The sequence below is a fragment of the Hoplias malabaricus genome, chromosome 18 (assembly GCF_029633855.1).
Source record: "Hoplias malabaricus isolate fHopMal1 chromosome 18, fHopMal1.hap1, whole genome shotgun sequence".
Taxonomy (NCBI): domain Eukaryota; kingdom Metazoa; phylum Chordata; class Actinopteri; order Characiformes; family Erythrinidae; genus Hoplias; species Hoplias malabaricus.
The window spans coordinates 24,017,196-24,038,622 of record NC_089817.1 but is presented as its reverse complement, the minus strand read 5'-3'; the positions used below and the strand labels follow the sequence as shown (position 1 = coordinate 24,038,622).

At 41.5% G+C, this 21,427-nt stretch overlaps 1 protein-coding gene across 3 annotated transcripts in view; it reads right to left on the bottom strand.

Moving 5' to 3' along the window:
- ttc28 (tetratricopeptide repeat domain 28) overlaps window positions 1–21,427 on the bottom strand; it is a 260,887-nt gene that overhangs the window by 26,231 nt on the left and 213,229 nt on the right. For all 3 annotated transcript variants that reach the window (XM_066650646.1, XM_066650647.1, XM_066650648.1), the window contains 5 exons: window positions 18,035–19,376; window positions 14,906–15,429; window positions 8,960–9,069; window positions 2,471–2,600; window positions 1,278–1,496 (listed from right to left, as the gene is read on the bottom strand). In XM_066650646.1, coding sequence (XP_066506743.1) covers window positions 1,278–1,496; window positions 2,471–2,600; window positions 8,960–9,069; window positions 14,906–15,429; window positions 18,035–19,376 — 2,325 coding nt within the window. The remainder of the gene's footprint in view (window positions 1–1,277; window positions 1,497–2,470; window positions 2,601–8,959; window positions 9,070–14,905; window positions 15,430–18,034; window positions 19,377–21,427) is intronic.

Below are 21,427 nucleotides of genomic sequence, written 5' to 3'. Positions count from 1 at the left end.
GTGTGTGTGTGTGTGTGTGTGAGAGAGAGAGGGAGAGAGAGTGTGAGAGAAACGCAGAAAGAAGAACAGGGAGGCAGGTGGTACTGCCGCTTTGCGTTAATTCACAGCTTTTTACCAGCTCCCCCAAGCAGCAGGCAGTCGACACAGAGCTGCAGGGAACAGAAGGTGTGAGGGATATGGCTTCTTGAAACAAATTGATGATCTGTGTGTGTGTGTGTGTGTGTTTGTGTGTGTGTGTGAGTGTGTGTGTGTGCATATGTGACATACATAAGCTGAAGCTAGACAAATTTCAGGTTAAACTAATTCATCAAAAAAGGCAGCAATAAAACCTACATGTTTTTATTATACTTATGTTATCATACCATGTCTGGAATTATTCAACACTTGTGGGTTTTTTAATGGTTTCAAAATGATTAGACCAACACAAATGGTCCAAAATTATTCCAAATCAAATCTTGCATCTTAAATGAACACTTTATGTATTTACTGATTGATAAATAATGTTTCTGTCACACATCTCCAGGGATCTGAGGTTGGGGCATCGAGTCCCAGTGACTGTCAGTGAGGAGTGTGGTGTGTTTTCCCTGTGTCCACATGTGTTTCCTCCGGGTACTCTGGTTTCCTCCCATAGTCCAAAAACACATGTCAGTAGGTGGATTGGCGACTCAAATGTGTCCGTAGGTGTGAGTGTGTGAGTGAATGTGTGAGTGTATGTTGCCCTGTCAAGGACTTCGCTGCCCGTGGCTTAGTGATACTTAGTATAACTATATATATATATATATATATTATTGTTGATGAAAAATTCAAATGCAATTTTTTTTGGTGTGTGTGTGTGTGTGTGTGTTTGTTGTGTTTTCAGGCACAGTTCTGATAGCCAGACAGGGTCCCAGCATGGATACAGATTAAGCCTTGCCTTCATGTCAATGTGGGAGCTGTGTCTGTCTCACACCTCTTTCTCCCCACAGAGATCATCCATCCATCCACCCATCCATCCATCCATCCATCCATCCATTTCTTCTGTGTCAGAGCACCTAAAAATCTCAATTACCTCTTACGTCTGATCCAAAATATAACATTTCCGCCATTTTCTTCTCTCTGTAAAGCCTCAATGTTGTTGTTTCATGTAATCACACTGTGATTCAGGAAAGGAGTCCTGTCCTTGTTGCAGTGGAAACATTTTTATTCCACATGCTTCACAATATAATTTAACTGTGGTCAAATGGGCATCTGAGTACTGTATGACCATGTGTGTTCAGTGCTTCTGTGTGTTGTCCTACCTGATCCTGGGGCCAGTAGCCAGCTGTACAGATAACCAGCCGCCAGCGAGAAGTAGAGCACCAAGGCCCGCTGGCTGTTGACCGTGTCCAGGATGTGCTCCACCGTGACAGGTGTGTAGGGGTCTGAGTCCTGCTGGCCTGTCTGCCTCTCCACTAGAAGGTCAGCGAAGGCTCGTGTGCGTCCCCTTTCTGCCACTGCAAGCGCCTCATCATGGTGCCCTGAGACCAGGAAACAAACCACATCAACACAGTGCCCCATACTGCCTAACCATATATAATATCACACACTTTCAACCCATTTCACTATATATATATATATAAGGACAGAATTATTACTGGATCATAATAAGAAAACTCTTGTTTTATAAAATATAATTTATGTAATTATACATAAGATATTACCGAAATAATTAAATGATTTATAAATACTAAATTAAAAAATCTAATTCACAGAATTTTCAGTATCACTTTACTCTACATTCACATATACCTTAATTTCACATATGATTGGTATGCTAACAATACATTACAAATACAAAGTCCTAGCAAAGTATTACATTCATTCATTATTAAGCAATGAGAATATAATGGTGCAAAAACAATCCATGATTTCTAATGTATAATTCAGGATATGTAAATGAACACAATAAAATCTACCCAGGGAATGAACAGCCAATGATAGTAAACAAACAGCACACTTTCAATCAATATTCATTTCTTTATTTTGTGTCTCTGTGTGTGTGTGTGTGTGTGTGTGTGTAAATTAATGCATACTTTAACTTAGACCTACAATCCTAGAAATGCAGTCATATTTCTAACAAAAGCAGAAACCACACAATCAAGTGGATTTGAGTTTATTTAACTCAATTTGTTATATTCTAATTTAGACATTCATTTTGTACACTGCTAATGTGTGGTGCATGTGCATCACATTAGTGTTGTAGCTCCAGTTCCAAACGAAAAGAAGCAAACTTTGGACAAGCAAACTTGTCTTGGCTGACTGACTACATCTGGGGAAAAGGAAAGAAATGTGTAATTGTGACCATTTTTTGCAGATGTCACAGTTCATTAATGCACTAGTGTAGTGATGCAAGTAATCAACCAGTTATTAGGGTATGAAAGCAGATAAACCCATTTATATAGTTCTACTGTAATGTAGCCTATACAGAGAGAAGCAGAGACATGGTGCCTACCGAGGCTGACAAGGACCCTCTGGAGAGCCTGGTATGAGGATGTCTGGAGGTCGAACAGGGAGAGCTTGTAGTCAGTGCTGTGCTGAGCTTCATGGCGAATTGTTTCAAACAGAGCTGAGGCACGGTACAACTGTGGGGGGGAAAAAAAAAATTAAACAACAACAACAACAACCTCAAAAATATTCTTAGATGCACAAAATTAAATCAAGTACATGACAAATTAAACACAGAATCAGTGCAGCAGCACACAGATAAGCTTAGAAACAATTCTACTGTTTTTCTAATGGAAATGGGATATGTAATCAGACTAGGACACTGTAGCCACTCTGAGTGTGAAATGTTGCAACTCTTTGTTGAGTGTTGAGATGCTGGGGTGAAATAACATGTAGAAATGTGAATACCATTTACACATCTCCAAAAACGAGTGCCATGGTAAAACTACATTCTATATGGAAATTGCATGTTACTGCTACTATGAACTGTGTAGTTTTCTGCCAAAAACAGCAGGTGGCAGCAGGGCTCTATGTCTTTAAAAAAAAAAAAAAAAGCCCATGCAGCGAGGGAACATCCTTCCCCCTGTCTCTTGGTCTCCTTTCATCAGAGATAAGATACGAAGCACAGTTCTCCTCTGTCTCACAAGAGTTCCTCAGGCATAAAACAGGCGCTGAATGTCAATTCAGGCAGTAATGCGAACTGGTTAATGAGAGTTTTTTTTAAAAAAAGGAGTAAGGTGAAAGAAGCATGTTTGCATAACAGTGAAGGGGAAGAGTCTCAGATCAAATGGAGCCAGAGACACAGAGTTGCAGCTTTCTCACACCAGTCTGTTTCTCATTTAGCTCCATGAATAAATAAGGTTTGAACGGCGTGAATGGCATGCTTTTTCTCACTAACGACTCCCTCCCTTCGGTCGGACAGACAGAGAGATGGAGCCACAGTTGTCTGTCTGCCAGCATCGCACACACACTTATGCACACACACACACACACACACACACAAATATATATATATATATGCAGACACACCCGCCCCTATTCATTGAGGGGTTTTCTACTTTGTGTGTGTGTAAAGCACCAGAACATTTGGTAGAAGAAAACTTGAATTGTGCTTTTATATTTGCCTTTGATCCAGGACCGAACGTTTCAGTTTTTTGTTTTTTAATGGTTGATCTTTTATGCTAGTGGTCACAGAATCAGTTTTTATGTTCATATTTTGACACCATCTAGGAAAAAATATTACTACAGATGACTCATCTGTAACTGTAGACATTTGTGTGAGTGCAGTGGAGTGCACTATAATATTTGTTCCTCAAGAATGTTAGTGCATGATAATATATAAATCAGTTCAATCTCAATAAAAAACATAATGACTGTTTGATCCTCGCCTTATGTTTGTGAGGGGTTTGGTGTGGATTCCTGTGTCCTTATGGATTTCTAAAAACAAGTTGGTAGGTTGACTAGCTGTGTGAAGTTCTCTATTGATGTGAGTGTGACTATGTGAGTGTTGGACGCATGGGGTTCAAACTGGCACCCTGACCAGGACGTGTACTTTCCTTGCACTAGATTATTCCAGGTAGACTCAGAGCCAACTCCGACCCAGATCAAGATGAAGCAGTTAATAGACACTAAATGAATGAATACAGGAATTTAGAGACAATCCCTAGCAGTGAAGTGGTAATATTATAAATAATATATATATATAATATAAATATATAAAAAAACGTAATATTTTTGCCAAATAAAAGGGCACAATAGAGTTCAGTAGAAGCTACAGATGTAAACAAAATAATACAACTCCAGTTCATCCACAATGCCATAATTAATCTAGTAAATAAGAATGGGACTGTACATATTACACAAATATTACCATCTAAGGGAAGGCTGCTAAGTTTAGCTTGATGTAGTCATCTCAGGAAACACGTCACCTGATGTATGAGAGCCATCATTTTTCTCAAGTGTTTTTCTCAAGACCTGAAACTGTTTGCCTGATGCCTGAAAGCTGATGCTGTGGTCTGAAGACATCAGCACTATCATAAACCCAGCTTTATCTACATGAATGTCATTGAGTACGTTCAAAGAGTGCAGCTCTGTCGCATTTCTTGAAAAATCTGATTTATGTTTAATGTAAGTATTTTCATAATTAAACATGTAATTTATGTTTGTTTAATGGTTCAGTTATGCTCATCTGTAGGAGTAATGCTTTCTTCCTATGGTGTGCATGAGATGAATAAGTTTTACCATCCATGGGGTTGTTACCGTGGTAACTTGCTTGGACCTGGGTCCATATCAGCTCCTAGGTGAACTAGTAAAAACTAGATAATAAGCCAAACTAGATGCTTTGAAGTGGTTATGATGTTTCCAGCTCTTTTTTTAAAGCAGGTGAAAAATAAAACTAGGTCTTGAACTGCCGGTTCCTGTTTGGGACAGTTCTTGTATTCGACTGCGTATTGGAAAAACTTCCATTGTTGGAGCAGCAGTGTGAGTCAAACTAGCAGACGTGTGTGTCCGTGTGTGTTCTTGGGAAAGAGTATTACTCATATAAAGCTTTAGTTTTCATGTGACTCAACCTGTTTGTGTATTAATTGGTAATGTGTATCTGAAATATGCAACTGTATTTATACCTTTGTGTGTGTATGTGTTTCATTTTTAGCACAGGAGATGTGTGTTTGTGTGTGTGTGTGTGTGTGTGTGTGTGTGTGTGTGTGTGTTTGCTGTTGGCTAGAAAGGCTGCGGCAGTGGAATGCAGTGTTCCTTTCGTCAGCATCCGCCAAGGCCAGCCTGCAATCAATTAAGAGTGGAATGCATTGGCAGCACACACACACACACACACACACACACACAACACACACACAAACACAGCTTGTGATCTGCAGCAGACCACTTCAACGTCATCTATCCTTCTCAAACACACACACACACACATGTGCACACAAACATTATACTGAGTCATACAGGAGGAGGGGCATGAACAGCTATACTTATAGCATTCTTCAGGAACAAACACTTACACACACACACACACAGACACTAGATTTCTCTTTCGTTTTTCCACCCATTCAGAACATCCATATACAGCAACACACTCACACCTTTCGTGTGTTTCTTCAGTTTCTTTACTGTTATTCGAACATCCGCTTCCTTTTCAATAAACACCACAGAATAGACCAACAGAAATTACTCAAAATGAACTGTTGAACATTAAACAGCGTTCGTTTCTCTTGCCAATAAAGTATCCATTTCAGAGATATGCTCATTTTATTTTTTACCATAAAAGGTCCTGTGTTATAGCCCACCCTTCATGTCCTTTATTTCCTATGAAATAAAATAAAATGTTTATAATAATTTAACTTCTCAAGACACATTCAGTGTTGAGGTTAATCTTCAAGGTCTGGGCTGGGTGATGTTCAGCTCATTCTTCTGAGAACACCAGCAGCTGCTTTGATTTGCAAATTATTATTTTTACCTGTTCTCAGCATTAACCTATAGCCAGATACGCAGCGTTTCAGATCATAACACTGAACTTTCTTCTCAGAGTGGACTGAGAATAACCCATCAACCAAAAATATCCAGCCAACAGCGTCCTGTGTCCACTGATGAAGGACTAGAGGACGACCAACACAAACTTTGTAGCTACAGATGAGATACTGTCTCTGACTTTACATCTACAAGGTGGGCCATTGAGGTAGGTGCGTCTAACAGTGTTTACAGTGAGTGGACACAGGGTTTAAAAACTCAAGCAGCACTGCTGTGTCTGATCCACTCGTACCACTGATGACACCACCACTGCAGCACTAAGGATACACCATAACCCAAATCAAACATTCTCTTCTGCTGGGGGTCCATATATGTGTTATGCTATATCCTATGTTACACTTACACATGCCATTTTTCCCAAACATTTGAATTAATATTTGTTTATTTTTCACTGTTCTTCACAGTCACTGTTCTTGTGCAGATTATGCCATATCTAATCTCTTCATAAATTCATTCATTCATTTTCTGTAACCACTTATCCGGTTCAGGGTCACGGTGAGTCCAGAGCCTACCTGGAATCATTGGGTGCAAGGCAGGAATACACCCTGGAGGGGGCACCAATCCTTCACAGGGTGACACACACACACACAGTCACTCACACCTTCACAATCCATCTACCAACGGGAGTTTTGGACTCGAAACCACAACCTCCAGGTCCCTGGAGCTGTGAGAGTGTAACGCTACCTGCTGCACCACGGTGCCACTCCGCCTAAGAAATATTACCTGAAAAATAAGTAATGGGTACTTGCTTTTTAGAGTAGAACTTAAGTGAGTGATCATAGCAAGACGCTATCAGTAGCATGTGGATGTCTTTATAGGACCTGCTGTATGGCACACCTCTGTGATTGACTGCTACTTTCACAGATGGCTGAGGAGAACAGACTGAAGACACCACCCCCTCTCTCCCTCAGCTACAGGACGTCCCTCCCCTCCGGCACAACTGTCTAATTGACCAGGCTGACTGCATGATGATATAGAGACATTATCGTCTCATCTAGCGCCTTTCCCTGAAGACACTTGGTACATAAGTAATCGCACAGATATCCACTGTCTACACACAGACACTGTGAAAAAAAAGCCTGTTATCATAGCCAAAATGCAAAAGCAGGAAGTCCAATCTTCAGCCTTTCTCCCTAAGGAGCTCTATCTCACAGTGCTAGGCACGAGTAGATGATTGCAGAGCCAGCACTCTGAAATCAGCTCCTCCATCTGGCTTCTCAGAAAGTCAAAACCAAAGCAGCCCAAAAATGCTGGAGGCCCGAAAGCAATCTCGAAAGCCACAGAGCTCGTACGACCCAATAACATCCATAATAAAGCGCCAAGAAGCTGTTCTAAAAAGCAGCGTGTGCTTCCTTTTTTAAAAAGTTAAGAAATTTTTTTACATAAAAAAACCTACTTGATTACATTTAAATCTGTAAAATGATTCTAAGTTTATACTTGTATTTCAACTCTTTTGGCCCATTACACATTAGTCACTGAGAGCAAAAGCTGTGAGTGAATGTCAGATAATAATAAAAATTATTGTCAAATTAATAATAAAAAGCAGACTGAATACATATTTTGATGCGGCTTTGGAGGCAGTAACTCTGACAACATCCACCGAATTTTCTGAAGCATGTTGTACATTACTCGAAATGAGCTTGTGATTTATCTCTGCTTTGTTTTATGTGTCTTGATGTTCCAGAGCAATAATCAGTGTGAAACAGGATGTTTTCAGGTTTTTCCATGACATGATGCTGGTGGTTTCTGTGCCATACGATAAACACAGACCCATTTAAAATCACTATTCAAAACTATTCACCCTAGAACTGACTCCTGAAAAGTTGATAAAAAGTTGTTATTGTTGTCTGGGACTCAATACAGCTCCACAACCCAGCGCATACAAATCAGTGTATTTTTCTCTCCTTGCTGTATATCCAGCTCTCTCTGGATTATTCTGTCAATCACCAATCCAAGGAATGTTTGAAACTCTTCAAAAGACCACTGCAAAATTTTACAAGCTGATGTTGTGAGTCAGATAAAAAAATATGACTCTTAGTTTGTGCAGGATGTCTGCATTTCATCTTGTAGACAAAGTCCCTCTGTCCAGTCAGTGCTCTGCAATCTTTAAACATCACTCTGCTTGCTTGGAACCAAAAGGGAGCAGGAACTAAGTTCCTAATACCAGGCACCAGATTTGCCTAGTAATAAAGCAGAAGAGTCCAGTAGAACCAAGACAAGCAGAGTAGGGACCAATCAGTGGAAAAACATCAATAGCATCCTTCACATCAGGTCTCAGGAAATTTGTTGTTTTGGTCGACAACTATGGTTTGGATGGCGGCATTCACAACTGTTTAAATAATGTGCACTAAATTTACTGAACAAAGGAGTTGAAATGCATATGAATTTGAAACATGTACTGTAAAATAATACCAGTGATTAATGTGTGTAAAATCACAAAAACAACTGGAATTGAAACCAGAATTTTAAACAGTCGTAGTTCTCAACATTTACAGTACAAGTGTGTGTTTAAATGTTAGGATTGATCTGAGCAGGAGTTTTTCAGAAGACAAACTGATGGAGAGCCATGGGTTATGTTTGCTGTTCTGACAACACTAAATCTATTAGGGGCTAAAATGGAGCAAAAGGGTGGGGAACATTGCATTCCTCTTCATCAAACTCCAGTTCTTTGTGTGCCTTTCAGAATGATGGGCCTGCTGGAGATGACAATCCCACAAAGATTCAAAACAGACACAACACACACACACACACACACACACACACACACACACACACACACACACACACACAGGCAAACCGCCTACGGGCCAATCATTAAACCAGCTTGGGAAAATCTACTTGAGTGTATGAGTGTAGTTATAACAACTTCAGTGTAGTCAGTTGTCACAAGAGCTGTGGAGAAAAGTAGATCATGAAGCTGTGTGTTTGCATGTGTGTGTGCCCGTGTCTGTGTGTGTACCTGGTGCTGGGCTTCCTCCAGGTTGCCGCTGGCCCACAATGAGAGCCCCAGACGGTGGCGGATTTTGGCCTCATCCTCGCGCCGTCCCAGCTGCTCTGCCAGACGTAGACCTGAGACAGACAGGCAGACGGCTCTTAAACACTCATTTTGTTTCATTTAATAGATTTGGTTTGTATGTACTTGTACACAAATGTGTGATTACACATAGCTTGACTCTCTGAAGAATAACTTTAAAACAAACATTCATTTTTGGTTCATCAAACATTCCTAATTGTTGCACTTGCTTCCTGTAGCTATCCACATACAATCTAAAACACTGATGCTTGTGAAGCCAAAAGAAAAATGGCCCCCTATCTACCTGATGATAATGGCCCCTTTGAGCTTACAATGTGACTCCACTTGACCTATTAGTGCTCAAGTCAAGAATCTTCTTTGCTTTGTCACAAAGGGTGGAACACGTTCCAGAATGGTGAAACAAGCAGCATCATTGTATTTACATGTATTCAAATGTGTCTACTGATTAATCTGACATCTATGCTCTCTCAGAGCATGAACTTGTCCAAAATATCCTGGTATGCTAAAGCTGGTATCACTGCATGTAATGTGCCTAACTCCTGAAAAACAACCCCACACCGTAATCCCCCCTCCACCAAACATTTCATTTGGCACAGTGCAGTCAGATAAGTACTGTTCTCCTGGCAACCGCCAAGCCTAGACTTATCCACTGGATTGCCAGACAGAGAAGCACGAAGCGACACTCCAGAGAATAGGTCTCCATTGCTCTAGAGTCCAGTATTGGCGTGTTGTACACCACTGCATCTGACACTTTGCATTGTGCTAGGTGATGTAAGCCTTGGATGCAGCTGCTCGGCCATGGAAACCTATTCCATGATTCCTATTCTCTAATTGAGCTAATCTGAAGGCCATATGAAGTTTGGAGGTCTGTAGCGACTGACTGAAAGTTGGCGACCTGTACGCACTATGTGCCTTAGCATCAACTGAGCCCACTCTGTCACTTAACGTGGCCCACTACTTTGTGGCTGAGTTGCTGTGGTTCCTAATTGCTTCCACCTTGTTATAATACCCCTGACAGTTCACTGTGGAATATTACTTGCAAGAAAACATCACGATTGTACTTGTTCCACATATGGCATTCTATTCACAGTGCCACGCTGGAATTCACTGAGCTCCTGAGAGAGACCTATTCTTTGACAAATGTTTGTAGAAGCAGTCTGCATGCCTAGGTGCTTAGTTTTATAAACCCGTGGCCATTGAATGATTGGAATACCTGAATTAAATGATTTGAATGTGTAAGTGAATACTTTTGGTAATATAGTGTATGTCTCTCTGGATGAGAGTCACTGTTAGATTCGTTAAATATAAGAGCAAATATATATGTGACTGCGTCCACATAGGAGCGCTTATATGCCTGTATCTTATATAGCTTTAAAATATTGTTGTGTACAAATAGTATAAAAATATTCCATTAAGCTGCTTTGTACTGTAAGAATAGTCAGTAATAGAATTACAATGAAATGAGATCATCTTTGAAACAGGCAAATACTCCATGCTGATTAATTGAGAAGATTTATATTGATTATTCATTGCTAAATAACTATCAGAAGTTGTGTATAAGACATAGACAAGCTTGAAAGGCCTGTTCTGCCTCTTTATCTGGATGCCCTTTTTACAAGCAGTGTTTCTAAGTAGAGTAAAAATGATTGCTTGTAGGAAGCTAGAAGCATTTTCTTCTTCATTCTACCTCTGAATTGTATTCTGAAGAGCCCTTAGGTGCCTTAGACACAAACATGCCTCTGTATCTACTCACACAGAGAACACAGCTGTTCTAAAGCACACACAAATATGCATGTATCCAAAAATACCAGCATATAGACCTATATCAGGATAAAGCACAGGTTTCAACCCATGTGATTAACATGAATGAAATGTTTTTTTTTAACTCTACAGGGTGTCCCTAATGTAAGGAGACAGAAGCGAAAGGAAACACATATTGAAAATGATCATCCAATTTTAGAAACAAGTTGTTGGGCAAGGTTTTGCTCTTCCCTCACATCTTGTGTCTAAAATTAGACAACTATTTTTATATCCGTGTTGAAATATTTCTGTGAGGAGTTAATAGCAATCAGCCAGAAGAGCATTAGTTAAGTAAAATACTGCAAGGGCATAGAATTATCATGGATGGAGGTGACGTGTCCCCACCAATATCCAACGATTACTCAATTATCCCCACCAATATTCTGACACGCTCTCAAAAAAAAAAAAAAAACTTCTTACCACCCCGTAACGCATATGACTGGTGTGATTGGCTGTGCCTTTTCCTGCTGTCATGTGAATCTCTTTATTTTGCTTGTTATCAGTGTTAAAACTGGAAGGAAAACTTTCCAGTCACAAGCGAGTATTACTGACACATTGGCGAGTAAGGATGGCAGCAAAAAAGAAGAAGGTGGACATAAGGAGCTATTTTTTAAAGAAACGTGTCACTTAAAGTGACTTAAAGTCAAGCAAAAGTCACTTAAAGCCAAGTTCACCAATGAAATGAGTCCATCATAAAAACAGCAGGCTAAAATTGTCTGTAACTATGGATAACATGTTTTGGAAATTAACTACATGACAAACTGCCAATTGTCAGTTCTCTTACATTGTCGTTTTATCACGAAGCCAAAAAAAAAAAAATGGTGGGGTGGGCGGGGGATTCGAGGGGTGGTTGTGGTGGTAGATTCATAGGTCCCCACCAATGCCAAGGGCTACCAAAATACCAATTGAGGGCCTTGTTTTGTTTCACAAAAGTCACTCCCAAGTCATGCCAAAGGTATTAGATGATGCTCTATCCTGCCAGAAAACACAGTTCCACTGCTCCACAGCCCAACACTGGGAGGACTAATACTGCTCCATCTTTAAAATTGCACAAGCAATGCCAAGCAGCCAATGACGCTGTAATGCAGTTTACACATTATGTCGAAATGAAGGTGGCCATTTTTATTGTAAATCAATTCTCACACTTTTCAATGGTGAAACAGAGCTCCGTCTACTGTACAGTGTTAATTACAGCTGTCTTTCACAGGTGTGCATGCACATACACATAGACACACACATGCAGACACATTCTGACTACACGTGTGTAGAGGCCATATTCAGCTAATTGGCTGTCAGGCAGAGGAATGCAGTGCTTGTATGGCAGGTGTGAGACAGGAGCTCTGTGTGTGTGTGTGTTGTAAGGTGTGAACAAGTCTTTACTATCCCCTCCACTGCAAGTAATGGCCAGGACTCTGGCTGAAGATGACTACAGAATTATTAAAGAGTGCAGACTAGTTCCACATCGTTTTCAGTCTGACAACACAAACACTGTGTTTGTCAGACAGAGAAACAAACTGTTAGAAAATGACCAACTGGAGATGGCACAACTTTTTCTTTTCTGATACTGATACAAATGCTGAAACAATAAGCAATATATGTCTCTTTAAAAACTAATCTCTAGCTTCCCACCATTTATTGGGAGGTTACAAGTTCAATCCAAAGTGATTACTAGCCTTCCAGGACTGGGAATACAAGACTGAACAATTTGTCTCGTTCTCTTTATGTGTGCGTAGAATGGCCCTCCCTATAAAGCAGACTGAAGTGGTCTCCTCTAAGCGTGTTAAGCTGGCCACAGTGTTAGAAATAGTCTGTAAAGACATAGTGGCACTTGATATGTCCTCAGCATAGGAAAGTAAGCTCATGCTAGTCTTCATCCTCCCAGGTTGTCAGCGGTTGTCAGGAATTATGGCGGTATTGCAATGTTATTTTTACACTGAAAATAAATATAATAAAAAATAATTTTCATAGCATATGAAGGGCTTTACTGGTGACATTTAGTACACAAAGAAGAACACTACAGAGAAAAAAATAACTATTTAATGAAGGCTCGCTCAGGAACATTCATTCATTCACTGTCTGTTATTGTTTATCCAGTTCAGGGTCACAGTGTGTCCAGAGCCTACCCGCAATCACTGGGTGCAAGGCAGGGACACACCCAACTTGCAATGACTGATATTTTGTGTAAATTTCTCCTTCTTTAAGAACAAGGTGACAGGATGGTAGTGCTGTGGTCAGTTTTGATTAGGAAATTATCTCGTTTATTCATTTATCAACACTATGTGACAGTATCAACACTATATACAGTACTAGTACATGAACCACCTACCAAAATGTGTCTAAACAGTCAATCAACACAAACCAAGAGGGTAGAAGTAAACTGATCTATGTAGAAAAACCATAGAGTAAGCAATGCACCAGGGAGGACAAATTTTTTTTCTAAACATTAAGATTGATAATGAAAAGTAATGGCCCACAATAAGAAACTGAAGCTAGTTCTATCAGAAAAAATGCCTTTCACTCATATATATATATATATATATATATATATATATATATATATATATATATTAAGACAATGAGGAGTTTAGTCACTCTGGCAAATCACCGGTCTGAGAAGGGTGAACTGTTGAAATAAAGGCTCGACCAAACTTGCCTACATAGAGAGCATTGTACGTCATAGAGTGAGTGCTCCCAAAACATAGGCTGTCCCAATTCTTAGATACTTCATTATGCTGCCTACAGAGATACCTTAATCTGGCAGAATTTTAAGGCCGCATCAAACCCTTCCTCAGCTGTAAAGGCAATCCCATGATGCTATGCAAGCAGAACTCCTGTTTATTTTGCAATTCTTCTAGAGCAAAAATTATTAAAATAATAAATATATAAAATAACACTAACAGTAAACAGTATAGTAAATAACGCTAAGTAAACTCAAGTTGCATGCAGTGGGCTAGAACAAGCCGTGATGCAATCACTCTTTAACTATAGCGTCTCAATCTGCCTCATGGGGAGAGAGGTCTGTTAGAATGCTGCCTACTAAAACAACTGTCTACATAGTCTGTGCCTACTTAGGCAGATCACTAGTTTTTGGGACAGACCTAATATGTTTTTCCAGTACAAGGAGTGAATGTGTCGGGTACATTTAGAAAATCTAAATGATAACTGCATGTGAAAAGCAGAGGGTAAGCATATCAAAGTCAAACCAGAATTTGACACTTGCTTCTTTAAACAAGCTCATGACAACTTGGCCTGCAGCAATGTTTTGTTTTTTAAGCTACACTTAAGATAATGAGATTCCACTCATCTTCATATAAAGTGTAATAGTTCTCTACAGGAAAACAAAAGAAAAACATATGAAGTAAGAAAACAATTATCTGTATAGAGTGATAAGCCACAACATTAAAACCACTGACAGGTGAAGGGAATAACATTGATTATCAATTATACAGTGGCATTTCACAGGGGATGGGATATATCAGGAAGCTCTCAAAGCTAATGTGTTGGAAACAGGGAAAATGAAAAAGCATAAGGATCTGAGCCTCTCTGACAAGAGACAAATTGTTACTGATACACGACTGGGTCAGAGCATTTCCAAAATCGCAGGTCATGCAGGGTGTTTTCTGCATGCAGTGGTTAGTACCTGCAAACTGCTGAATGGGCAACAGGGCCATAGGTGCCCAAGGGAGGGCTAGCTTCTTGGGGCCCATCCCAGAAGGGCTATGCAATGGTCAGGACACCCACAGGACCCACACAGAGCAGGCATGATTTGGGTGGTGGTTCATAGGGGTGGAGTAACAGAAAGGCTACAGTCTGTCATTGTAGAAGTACAAACTGTACATATACAGTCATTGGATAGTGAGTGTAGAAACAAGGGGGTGGTCTTAATATTATAGCTGATCTGTGATTATAACATATTTTTTTTGGGGGGGTGACAATTCAATAAAAACACACTTTGCATTTTTGCCATTGAATGGTAGACAAATCAAATAAAAAAACCCGTCATAAAAAAACTGTCTAAAGAAAAAAAAAAAACGCTGATGCAGAATTTAGGAAAACAGCTGGCATTCTCACCTTCCTGCAAGTACATGACAGCCTGAGAGTAATTCTGGAGTGCGTGGTGGGTGCGGCCCAGACTGCTGTAGGCCTGGGTCTTGGCCACCAGGTCGTTGGTCTGTGCAGCAATGCTCAGGTGCTGCTCCTGGTACACCACTGCGCGCTCAAAGTTGCCCAGCGACTCGTAAGTGAGGCCCAAGTTGCCATAAGCCCGACCCTGGCAGCTGGCACTTCCTGTCTCTTCTGCGATCTGTAGGTCGCGTTGGTGGAACTGCAGTGCTGTGTCGTATTCACCCATGAGCTGGTAGACAGCCCCCAGGCCACAGCTAGCCTGGCCCTCCAGCAGCTGGTCAGCAGTGTCACGGGCGATAGCAAGCTGCCGCTCCAGGCAGGAGATGGCCTGCTCATAATTGCCGAGCTGGCTGTGCAGGCTTCCTAGCTCTCCGTAGGCCTGTGCCTTCCCGCCGCACTCTCCCAACTCATGGGCCACCACCAGGCGCTTCTCAAAGCACACCAGAGACTGCTGCAGGTTGCCCATAGCCCTGTAGGTGGAAAGAGAATGTGACATTTATTTTCATAACTGATCAACTCATTAATCAGTGGAAAACAGCTTTAGATTTAGTAGCATGGACCCTGAACTGGATAAGCAGTTAAAGACGATTAGTGAATGAAGGAATGAAAATTTATAACAAATTTTAAAATGTTTCCTCTTTGCAAATAATTAGAAATTGCACAGGAAAGTGGCACATTTAAGTTTGTACCCTGTATGGAATGTACTTATTTTCACTTGCAAAATTACCAATGCCAATATTTAAATTATGCCTACCACTGTATGCTGAGTGTATTAAATCACCACTCCAACTCGTAAAATTAATAACTGTAGACCACCCTACTGGTCAGGGACTGGAAAGATCTGTTTCACTCTAGGAATGAAAACATGCTGGAAAAATGTGGTCCAATTGAATTTTTTCAATGTGATATTATGTTATTATAGGTCTCTGCAACAAATCTCTACATACCTAATGGAGTATCACTAACAAGTGGGCTAAAAGAATAAAGGAATGTCAAGGAATGTTTTTATTGAACCCTTTTAATAAACTAGAGGAAAAACAGGTTCTTAAAATATAGCAGTGATAATGCTCCAGTTTTGCAGAACTAAGAGACGGCATCTCAGGGGACCCCAGAGTATACATATCCAATGTGAACCATTTGAAAAAGTAAAAGGTAGGGGGGACATGATACAATACCCGTAGCCTAATTTAGAATGAGAAATGCAGCACATCATCACATAATCTCAAGTCCTGCGGGAGAAAGGTATCGTAGCAGGTCTAAGTGGGAAACTGTCTTGGCGAGGAATTAGAAAACCTGACTGTGTTCACGCTAGGCTGCCAGGAAGCATTTGCTATTTAAGAAACCATGTATCATTGCGCCTTGTGGCGCAGTCATTTGAAATTACACTGCTATTAGTTCTGTCTAATGTAAATGAAACAAACAGCTTTTAATGCAGGGCCTTAATGAGTCTCTTGTTGGTTGATTCCCCAGAATCAAGGAGAGAAAGCTGTTTCTCTAGTAAAGGGAAACCAGGCTTATTGTCTCTGCTGACAACGTAATTTAGCTTCCTGTAGGACTGCAGCAGGATGACGGGGGGGGGTTAGAGGATGTCTGATGGATGATAGCATGGATGGGATTGGTATACTGTAGGCTCAGTGGGGGCTCTTCCAAACATCCCAACCCCCTAACTGGTAGCTTCTTCCTTGACAGTCATTGCACTAGGTCATTCATCAAATCCTGATGCCAATGCACTTACACAGGAGAGTGGAGGGGGTAAGCAGAATGGACAGAGGGCTCTGGGATGTTGTCTGAGCATTTAAGCAGCTGACTGGATGTTAATTAAAGTCGATGGGTGGTGTGTGATGCAGAGGCTGCATGAGATATGCACAGCTGTGCACAGATTGCTATTCTAGCACTGCTACCAAGTTTGTTAATAAATTCACAGATATAATTCAAGTATTAAGACTTTCTAAACATTGTAGGCAAGCATTTGCATGTAAATGGAATAATGTGTGTGTGTGTGTGGGTGGGTGGGTGTGTTTGTGTGTGTGATATAGTAGTAGGTACCAATATAGTAGATGCTTTATTACACTGAATGACCACTGGATTAGGAACACCTACCTTGTATCTACACTGCAGCTCCACTAACCATACAGGTGCACTTTGTATTTCTACAATTACAGACTTTCTTATGCCCATTTCACCTTGATCTTCAATGATCGGGATCCCACCCAAAGCAGTTATGATTTGGCTGGTGGATCATTTTCAGCGCTGATATGAGTGGATCAGACACAGCAGTGTTGCTCGATTTTTAAACATTACGTCCACTCACTGTCCACTCTGTTACACACATCTACCTCATTGGTAACCTTGTAGATGTAAAGTCAGAGACAGTAGCTCATCTGTTGCTGCACAGATTGTGTTGATCGTCCTCTAGTCCTTTAGTGGACAGAGCACGCAGGACACTGTTGGCTGGATATTTTGGTTGGTAGGCTATTTTCAGTCCAGCAGTGACACTGAATGCTTTAAAACCTCAAGCACTGCTGTGTCTGATCAGCTCGTACCAGCACAACACTTCACGGCTAGAACAGTGTCACTGCAGCACTGAGAACGATCCACTACCAAAATCATACCTGCTCTGTGGTGGTTCTGTTGGGGTCCTGACTATTGAAGAGCAGGGTGAAATGGGGATACAAAAGTATGAAGAGATGGATGTAATTGTAGTGCTCCTGTATGGTTGGTCAATGGAGCTGATAAAATGAACAAGAGTGAAGATACAAGGTAATCCAGTGATGGTTCAGTGTCTTTTAAACAAATGTGTAATCGCCTGAGTTCAAGAACATGCTATTACTGAAAACCATGTGTCTGCACACCAACCATCCTGGTATCAGAAATAAAATCTTTGTAGATTAGTACTGAAATCAAGCTAATATTATTTAAATTAATGCAGGACAGCAATTGGAGGAAAAGGGATTGACATATTGACTGATTTAATTGCCCTCTATGGGACAGTTTGCAACTCAAACACATGATTCCAATTAAATGGTGGCTATTCGCTAAGGCACATTAACACATCTAACAAACGGGCCATTTTACCTGTGTCCATTTCCCAATCCCCTGTAGGCTTTCTCCTGATCCTGCATGTGGTTAAGGCTCTGTGCCACTGAGAGATACTGGTCGTAGTACTTGATGGCTTCCTCGTAGTCGCCTAGCGAATCATAGCAGTCTCCTAGATTGCCATAAGCACGGCCACGATCCAGCACCGCCTCATTCCCGCTCAGCTGCTGCAGCATAGCCAGCTGCTGCTCAAAGTAGCCAATAGCATCCTCCATAACACCCATATTCATCTTAGTGATGCCCATGTTCCCATACACCTGGGCCTCCACGCTTGGATCCTTTAATCGTTGTCCCAGCTCCAGTTGCTCTTCGTAGCATTTAAAGGCCATACTGTACTTGCCTAGGGACATGTAGACAGCCGCGAGATGACCATGGGCCTGGCATTCACCTTGGATGTCCCCCAGTTCCTGATAGACTTCGAGCTCCTGTGTGTGATATCCAAGTGCCTTGTCGTATTTCTGCAGCATCCGGTATGCTGCACCTAAAGCGGCATAAGCATTGGCCTCCATCTTACGTTCTTTGACCTGATGTGCCAGCGCCAACTGTTGCTCATAAAACTTCACAGCGCCAGGCACATCTTTCTTGCACAGAAAGATGTCACCAAGGTTTCCCAGAGCCCGGAACCTGGCCTGGGGGTTGTTCAGCGATTGGGCCAAAGACAAAAGGTACTTCTGACACTCTTCAGCTTTGTTATAATCACCCAGAGCTTTGAATGCCAGACCTAGGTTGCAGTAGGCCTTGGCTTGACTCAACTTATCATGTAGATCTTTGGCCAGAGCCAGGTCCTGCTCATAGTACTTGACCGCTTCTTGGAAATTGCCTAGGCAATAATGTGCATAGCCCAGGTTGTGACAAATCTTGCCCTCACTCTCCATGTCCTGCAGGTCAGGCGAGAGCCGCAAGTACTGCTCGTAGTAGGGCACAGCTTGAGGAAACTCCCCCCGTGAGCAGTGGAAGTTCCCCAGGTTTCCCAGGGCACGAGCCTCGCTCTGAATATCACGCAACTCACGGGCAATGTTCAAATGGTTCTGGTAGTGCTGCAGGGCTCTGTCATGTGCTCCCAGGGCCTGGTAGGCTACAGCCAGATTGCCGTGGGTGGAGGCCTGAGAGGCACGATCATTGACCTCCATGGAGATCTGCAGTTCCTGCCGGTGGTAGCGCACAGCTTGGTCAAAGGCACCAAGGGCATTGTAAGCATTGCCCATGTTGCCGTAGGCCCTGCCTTGGGCAGCGTAGTCATTCAGCTCCTGGGCAATGGAGAGGTGAGCTTTGTGCAGCTTCAAAGCTGTTTCATAATCTCCTTTCATCTGGTGGATGATTCCTGTGAAAAGAGAAGAAAGACTCAGCTCAGTTTCCAGTCTGAAAGAACAACAGAAACGGCTTGAAATAGTTCTCTTCCTGAACACATGCTCTGCATTATTTTCAAAGCTGTGAGAATTAACACTGACATTGTGTTTGATTACCAGTGCTGTCGTTCTTAACAAGAAAACAATAACAAAGAAACCTCTGATGGGGAAACTGGATTATCTGTAAAGAGGCTCGAGATTAGTTGCACATTTTTTAAAACAGTCTCTATGCTGGAAATTAGAATGTACAAACAAGACACAGTCTCCAAAGGGAAGGGATACAAGTGAGGCTCAACATGCAGCAGTGCTCAAAAGCCTGAAAACAAGATTCGAGCAAAGATTGTTTAATAATTTAAAGGTTGAGTTTGTAAAATATGTTGGAATAATGAAAAAATACTCTAGCTCTGCTATCCTCAGCCTCATTGCTTTTCAAGCCAAAGCTCTTCTTACCCAGAGGACGGAAGAACTTCAAATGAAAAAGTCCAAAACATCCAGCTCTGGTCTGTCCTGGGAGAACTCTTGGCAACTTTTGGGGTTCCCTACTGTTGTCTCTGCATTTTCCATAAAATAATCATTACCATCGTGGGACTAAAGTACCACCCCTTTGCTCCTAGTGCATGAACGGATCTGGGAGATAGAGTAGTAAAGCTAAGGGCTAGGGGGGTGTGCAAGGGGGAGATTAATGAATACTTATGATGGAAAATAAGTTTAGGGCAAGAGTGGTGGGAGACATTAATCTTGAGTCCATGTGATCTGGCTTCCACATCGCAGCATGTGCTAATCGGTTCCTTTTCTCCGCAAACCAGAGCGCTGTCTACTAAGTGCCTGTGGATCAGGGAAAGTGCTGGGATGAGCGGAAAACAAGACGTGTGAGTGCGACCAATAGTGGGTAACTGGTGGCGACGCTCACGTAATTGGTAAAGAAGCTGTGCTGACCAAAAATGAGCTCTGCAAATGGGCGGGGAGGGGGTGAGGGGAATACCGGCAGGAATAAGTATACACATGAGATGAAAGGGTTCTTGTGGGGGCAGTGGAGCCATTTTTGACAGAGTGGTGTGGTATTGAAGGGGGACAACAGTGGACTGGGAGAGCCATGGGACAAGGAGTATGTTCCTTAGTGTGTGCATTAACATGAGTGTACGTGAACAGGAGGTAGAAGAGACCATCAGCTTGAGACAGGGGATGCCCATCTGCTCACTGTCAATCAGAGCATGCCAAGGCAAGATTAGCAGCATGTGGAAAATCCAATTAGGGCCAATGCCAGCCTGGAGCCCAGACACACCAAAGGGCCATTAGAGCTCCTCTTCATTTTCAAATGTTTTCTTTTAAATGGCCCCAATCTTGTGTGACTAATTATCAATACTTAACCTAGTGATTCCTCATTTATCAGTGAACAGTGTTTGAAAGATAAGGCTTGTTTTGAAGCTTGTTTGAGGGGGATTCCCATGGCAGTTTGCTCAGTGAAACATGGCAGACACTCATAATTGTGTATCTGTGGTAAAAGCTCTGTAGAGTGAAACCCAAGCTCCCCTGAGGATCAGTTTCTACTCTACTGGCTACTCTTGGCTCTACATTTACAAATACTATGACCACAGCATGTTGTCTAAGGCACAGTGGACACGGCCAAATCACATTTTAAATTAGCACCGTCATCCTGCAGGTTCAATCATGGTGTGTTTGGACAGTTCCATTTCGTCACTTAGATAAATACATGATACTAGACAAAAACAATACTAAGAATTATAAGGAAATGTTTTGCACTTTTCGTCAAACATTAGAAACGAAACAAAAACGAGAAAGGAAATATAACATAAAACAGCAGGGCGACCAGGCAGAATAATGAAATGGAGTTGATTTGTACTGACTGTCGGCCAATGATTCATTGAGTTGAAACCCTGGGAATCGAGTCTTATGAAAGTTAGTTAACATACCTCTAAAATAGTAAAACCTTTAAATATACATTACTAAAATTAGACTTAAATATTTTTTTTAATTATTTAATGGCCAAAACAAGACTAAGATGTTA